The sequence below is a fragment of the Otolemur garnettii genome, unplaced genomic scaffold (assembly GCF_000181295.1).
Source record: "Otolemur garnettii isolate 467f Iridium unplaced genomic scaffold, OtoGar3 scaffold00003, whole genome shotgun sequence".
In the NCBI taxonomy this organism is placed as follows: Eukaryota; Metazoa; Chordata; class Mammalia; order Primates; family Galagidae; genus Otolemur; species Otolemur garnettii.
The window spans coordinates 5,324,631-5,331,819 of record NW_003852398.1 but is presented as its reverse complement, the minus strand read 5'-3'; the positions used below and the strand labels follow the sequence as shown (position 1 = coordinate 5,331,819).

The 7,189-nt window shown below is 36.9% G+C and overlaps 1 protein-coding gene across 1 annotated transcript in view; it reads left to right on the top strand.

Annotated features, from left to right (window-relative positions):
* Window positions 1–2,710: 2,710 nt before the first annotated feature.
* The window catches only part of SMIM23 (small integral membrane protein 23), a 7,581-nt gene continuing 3,102 nt past the window's right edge, over window positions 2,711–7,189 (top strand). The window contains exon 1 of the mRNA XM_012806624.1: window positions 2,711–2,797. Within this exon, the coding sequence (XP_012662078.1) occupies window positions 2,711–2,797 (87 nt within the window). The remainder of the gene's footprint in view (window positions 2,798–7,189) is intronic.

The following is a 7,189-nucleotide window of genomic DNA, read 5'->3' as shown; positions in this document are numbered from 1 at the left end:
AATCATGAAACTTACACCAAACTTAGTGCATAAAACGGGAAGCCTGTATGGGCATAAACTGTTTCATGTGCCTGGTGGCAGCATGAAAACAATGCAGCACCTGTTCTGTTTCCTGGGATCTTTTTATTGGGTACCTAATAGAGTATATGTGCAAGAATGGCAGCAGTCAAGGTTAAAAATGAGAGAGGGGAGAGTACAGCCCCCTGTAAGATTGGGTAAAGGATAAACAGTGACATAGGGCAATGGAACATCTGAAGCAGTCAGATAATGGTGCAAGAGGGAGAGAGAGGGCAGAGAGCAAGCCTCATCTCCTCAGGCAGACATCTCAGCTTCTTTAGCCTAAGCTACTGGTTGATGGCCTCAGTTTGCCTGCACTGCTGATTTGCCCATGGAGGGATAGTCATGCAGACGTTCTTCTGACTGAGCACCTTTAGACTCCTTTCTCCACAATTAGGAGTACAGGGGTGGCCCACCTGTGGGCTTTACCCTGTCTTTTGAAAGGCCCAGGAGGTCTCAGCCTATCTATTCCCACATATGTGTAGCTTAGAAAAAGTTAATTCATAAAATGTGGAACATTAATGATTTCTTAACACATGAAATTTTTTTGGTACACAGGAGCTTTTAAACTATAGGGATAGTCCAAAAAATGAAATATTTAGATGTACACTTACTTAACAAAACATGGGCAAGATCTATATGCTAAAAATTACAAGATGCTGATAAAACAAAACAAAGAAGACTTAAATGAGTGGAGACCGAAATTAGTGGAGAGGCATACTAGACCTGTTCATGGACTAGAAGACACAACATAGTAAAGATGTCAATTCTTCTCAAAGTGATCTGTAGGTTTTATACACCTCCTATCACAATCCCAGACAGGAAAGTTTTCTATAAATATAGACAAGCTCATTCTAAAATTTATATGGAAATTTGCAGGCCCTAGAAGATCTGAAACAATCTCGACAAAGAAAAACAAAGTGGGACAAGTTACTCTACTCTATATTAAGGCTTACTATATAAGTACAGTAACCAAGACGTGTGATATTGGTGCAGGAATAGAAACATAGATCAATGAAATAGAATAGAGAACCCAGAAATAGACCCATACAACACGTTCAATTGGTTTTTGACACAGGTGCAAAAGCAATTCAAAGGAGGAAGGATAGACTTTCAACAAATGGTGCTGGGGCAATTGGATATCCACAGGCAAAAAATTCACCTTGACTTAAGCCTCATACCTTGTACAAAAACTAATTCCAAATGGCTCACAGACACTGTGATAAAGCATAACATTTTTGAAAAGGAGAAAATCTTTGAAAGGTAGGGTGAGATGAAAAGTTCTTGATGCAAAAAGCACAATTCAAAAAAGAAAAATGATAAATTGAACTTCATCAAAATTTAAAACTCTCTCCAGAAGTCCATGTGAAAAGGATAAAACATAAGCTGCAGACTGAGAGAAAATATTTGCAAACCATATATCCAAAGAAGGACTAGTATCTAAAATAAGCAAAACTCAGCTGTAGAAAAACCAAACAAGTTAGCAAATGGTCAGTAAACATGAATTCAGATATTTCATTGAAGAGGATTTGCAGATGGCAAATAAGCACCTGAGTAGAGGTTCATCATTATCAGCTATCAGGGAAATACCCATTAAACCACAATGAGATGTCACTAGCCATCTATCAAAATGGCTAAAATAAAAAATAGTGAAAAACACCAAATATTGGTAGAGATGAAGAGAAAACAAATCACTCACATATTGCTGATAGGAATGCACAATTGCATAGCCATTCTGGAAAACAGTTGGATAACTTACAAAATTATCATGCAATTACTACATGATTTAGGCATTTATCCCAGAGAAGTGAAACTTATGTTTACACAAAATCCTGTATAAGAGTGTTCTTAACAGTTTGATCCACAAAAGTCAAAAACTGTAAACAAGTCTTAAACAAATGTTGAACAGGTTTTTCAGTGGGTGAAGGGTTAAATAAACTGCAGTATATACATATCATAAAGTACTATGCAGCGATAAAAAGGAATGAACTACGACTGATACATGTGGCAAACTAGAAGAATCCCCATGGAATTACATCACAATTTTAAAAAATCCTCAAAGCTTACATACTCTTTGATTCCATGTCTATGACATTTTGAATTGTCAAAATTTCAGAATAGAAAATAGATTAGTGGTTTCCAGGAGTTAGGGAGAGTAAGGGTGAGGTTTAGAGAAGTAGAGGGCACCAAAGGTCAACACAAAGCTCCTTGTAGTTTTAGAATTCTTCTGTATTTTTTTTTATTTCAGATTAATATGCGGGTACAAATGTTTAGGTTACACTGTTTTCATTTCTAAGGTAAAGTTCAAGTTGTGGTGATAGGTTACACAAACCTACACGTGTAACAAAATTGTTTAGAATTAAACATGCACAGAGAGAAATGAGGATAAGTAAAATGAAGTCCAGATAAGACCAGATAGATCAGAAAAATCATTCTGAAATATAATCTTTTGATGCATTTCTTCCTGGTCTGTGTTTTCTACATTTATATGAAAAAAAAAATGTGAGGGATGGGGCTAGATATCTCACCTTCTGTGACATCAGAACTCAATGCTCACAGGATGCCTGGTGACCAGAGGTGGGGGAGGGGAAGGGTGCCTATCTGCCTGTCTAGTGGAGGACTTCATTCCACCCAGGCAACCTTACCTGAGGCCATGGTGATCCAGGTGGGCAGCAGGGGCCGAGTGGCAGCTCAGCTACTTGAACAGAGAAGCAACGGCCACTGCGAGGACAAGAAGCAGGTGAGACCAGGCCAGGTGCATGCTGCTTTCTTCTCATTTGGGCTCCCTTTACCACTCCAGACAGGCTGTAAGGCCCTCAAAGTCCAGAACAGGTCTTGGACCCAACTCTCCCTGGAGTCCACCCTCATGGAGCACAGTGTAGGGGCTTAGATACGTCTCATGGAAGCCATTGCTGTCCTACCTTATGTCATTCTCCTCACTGCCCACAGGAAGTCTGTTTCAGGAGTGCTGGGGGTTTTGTTTCTTTCCTACTGAATCCCTGGTGCCTAGAATGGTGCTTGGTGCATAACAGGTGATGAATGAATTAGCTAAAATAAATAGGCTAATGCTCTTAAAATGGAGAGATCCCTGAGGATGGATGATTCCTTCTCAGGACTCAGGGTTGAAATCCCTCAACCTCATGTGGAATTGTGTCAAAATGGAAAGCATTAGCATTCACTGTGCATAGCCTGGTGCTTCCACATCCCCTTTCTTTCATAACTTAAAACATTCCTGAGAGGCAAATGCTATCAACCTCATTCACAGGTGGGTGTAATGAGGCTCAGAGAGACAAAACGACTACACAGCTGGGACATAATCAGGATTTGAAACCACATCCATCTGATTTCAGAATCCTCCAACATCTTGTCCCTCTGATAGAACAGCCCTGAGCAAGGCTGACACTGTGCTCCACTGGCCTCCTGTTGGGGGAAGAGATGGGAAGGGGTGTAAATGGAGGCTGGGAATCTCAGCCAGTGCTTGAAAACCATGAAAAGGGGTGAGATTTTATTCTCACTATAGTAAGAAGGTCTTAAAGTGTTTTAAGCAGAGCAATGAATGACTGACCTTTACTGTACATGTTCTCAAAACACTCATTCACTGTTTTGTTTACCTGACAAGCACCAGGTAAAGGTCTCTTATGATATGTTGGACCTCTTAGCACATGGTGGGGGCCTTGATGAGCACCCATCATTCTATAGTTTTCCCAAGAAGTGTTCCACAAATACCAAACCTCAGGAATGCTTCCTTTAGGAAAAAATAGCAAGAGTTCTGTGGTTTAGGGACCACTATATAAAAGAGTTCTGTGGTTTAGGGACCACTATCTACCCTCTATGCATTTCCTGTCCCCGCTTGGAGATTTACACGGCTCATTCACATAACATGGACTCTGAGACGTCCACTCGCAAGGAAATCCACTGTGCTTTGTTTACCACAGCGTTTCTCAAATAGATTCTACCACTGGTTCCCATATTTTCTTTTAGAAAAACCTTTCAGCATATTTCAAAATCCATTTTACAGAAGAATAAACTGAGGCTCAGAGACAATAAATGGTTCTGCTCAGGCACCAAGATAGCACAAAGAAAAGGACTAAAACTTAATCCCAGTCCATGCTTCTCTCTTTGCCTCCACACAGCACAGCATAGAAAGCCGGCAGCAAGGATGCTGGGGAAGAAATCAACCTAGAAAGCACGTTGACAGAGGCCTGGTTAAAAAAAATAGAAGAGTAACCAGATCACAAAATATGCATCAGCCATTTTAAAGAATGAGTGTCTGGGTGTTGCCCATGAAAAGACTCCTAAGGAATATTGTTAAGAAAAAGTACCCGAATCTTAAATGTACAGTGCAATGACTTTTGCTTTGGATATATAAAGCTAGGCCACCAGCACAATAGCACTTTTCTAGCACCTCAGAAGGCTCCTTTGCGCCCTGGCCCAGATGGCATCCCATGCTCATAACCGTGATTCTGATTTCTATCATCAAAGATGAGTCTTGTTCTTTCTTGAACTTCATGTTAATGGAATCAGACCGTGTGTACCTTTGTATCTGGCTTCTTTCACTTACCATTGTATCTGTGAAATGCAACCCTGTTCTTGTTGTGTAACTCATTTTTGTTTTTTAAAGTTAGTAATAATAATAATATAGCTGTTAGCATACATAAAGAAAACTAGGGGAGAGACAAATTAGACAAATCTTTTATCTTCTTTGTTGTGGTAGCAGGTCTAAATCTTGCTTCACAAATTTGGGTAAGAAATGTATTATTTTTATTGTTTGTTATTATTATTTTATAATTTAAGAAATGTATTATTTCTATAAGGCAAACTAAATATGACCCAGCCCAAATCTAGTGATTTGCAGCAAAATTTGATGTTAGTCAGTATGTACACATACACACACATATATTTGAAAAATGAGAAAAATTTAAAAGCAATGACCAAATTTTCCAAATTAGAGGGCAGAAAAAGAAAAATTAAACTCAATAGTAGAATGAAAGACATATTAAATTATACATTAATAAAATATATAGCAGACAAATAATGAAATAAAGAAGTCATTTTTGAAAATACTAATAAAATTGGTAAACTTCTAATTTTTAAAAAACCATAAAAGAAAACACATATTATTGGGCAGTGCCTATGGCTCAAAGAGTAGGGAGCTGGCCCCATATACTAGAGGTGGTGGGTTCAAAATTGGCCCTGGCCAAAAACTGCAAAACAAAAGAGAAAGAAAACACAAATTATTAATTATCAAGGATGAAAGAGGTAAAACTTCTGAAATAAAAACAAAAGGCAAATATGAGCATGAATTCTTAAATAAAAGAATAAAAGAAGTCTCCTTCTTCCTCTATCTCTTTTCTTTATAATTTTGTTTAAGTGAAAGAGAGACAGATATCACAACAGTTCCCACAGGCATTAAGACAATATTAAGGTACTATTAGGAACAACTTGATGCCAATATATATGTTAACTTAGGTGAAATGGACAAACTTTTTAGATAATACAACTAACAAAGAAATGGAAAGTCTTAATAACTACAGGTCCAAAAGTTTTCATCAATAAATTCTATCAATCACTCAAGACAAAAACAATATCAATCTTCCATAAGTTCTTCATAAAATAAAGGAGGAAGAAATTCTTACCAACTCACTTTAAGGGGGCAACATAATCTTGGTCCCAAAACATAACAAACAAATAGGAAAAAATTCAAACCAATCTCTCATGAATGCAGATTCAAAAAAAAAAAAGAAGCCCTCAACAAAACAGTAGCAAATAAAATGCAACATGATATAAAAAGGGTAATGCACCATGAACAACTACAGTTTACTGAGCAAGCTCACAGTTGGCTCAATATTCAAAAGTCAATTAATGCAATTTAGCACAAAAAAGGAATATTCATATAATCACTCAGTGAATACAGAAAAAGTATTTCACGAGTTCCACACTCATTTGTGTTAAAGTTCTCATAAAACTAGGAATACAAGGAAACTTCATCCAGCTGTAAAGGCAGTAATAAAAAATTAACACTGCATTCTTTCCCTCTAAGATATGAAAAAGATAATGATATTCAGTTTTAACATTTTACTGGTGGTTCAATACACAAGACAAGAAAAAAAGACTGATGATTTTTTTAAAGATAAAGACTAGAAAGTATAAGATAAACTTTCTTCATAGACAACTCAATTTTCTATATATAAAATCCTAAACTCTATCAAAAAAACTATTAAATTAAGTCACAAGATAAAAACTCAACTGTATTTCTATAGACTATCAACAAATAATTGGAAAATGAAAATTTTAAAATATTATTTATAATATCACCAAAAACCATGCAACACTTTGCAAAGGTGTGCAAGGTCTCTATATTTGAAAACTGCAAAACATTATTTATATAAATGAAAGAAAAAAACCAATGAAGAGATATACCATGTTCATGGATTATAAGACACAATATTTTTAAGACATTATTCTTACCCTTTGGACTATACATTCAACATAATATCGATCAAAATCCCCATAGGTTTTCTTATAGAAACAGAAAAAGATGATTCTAAAATGTATATGAAAATGCAAAAGATGTAGAATAGTCAAAACCAATTTGAAAAAGAACAAAGCTGAAAAATTTACACAATCTGATCTCAAGTCTTATTATAAAGCCATATTAACCTAGTTGATCTGGTATTCTATAAGACCAGATATATAAATCAATGAAACAGAACAATGACAATGAAGTCATTATGGACAGAACTATGTCCCCCAACATTCACATGTTGAAGCCCTAATCTCCAAAGTGACTCTATTTGGGTATCAGGCCTTAAAGGAGGTAATTAAAGTGAAATGAGGTCATAAGACTAGGACCCTAATCCCATGGGACTGATGTCCTTATAAGAAGAGAAGAAATACCAAGGATTTGCAAGCACAGAGAAAAAGCCACTTGAGGATACAAAGGGAAGGCACCACTTGCAAGCCAAGGAGAGAGACCTCACTAGAAACCAATCTGCCAGCACCTTGATGTTGGAATTTTCAGGCTCCAAAACTGTGAGAAAATAAATTTCTATCATTTAAGACACCCAATTTTGGCTTGGCGCCTATAGCTCAACCGGCTAAGGCGCCAGCCACGTACACCTAAGGTGGCGGG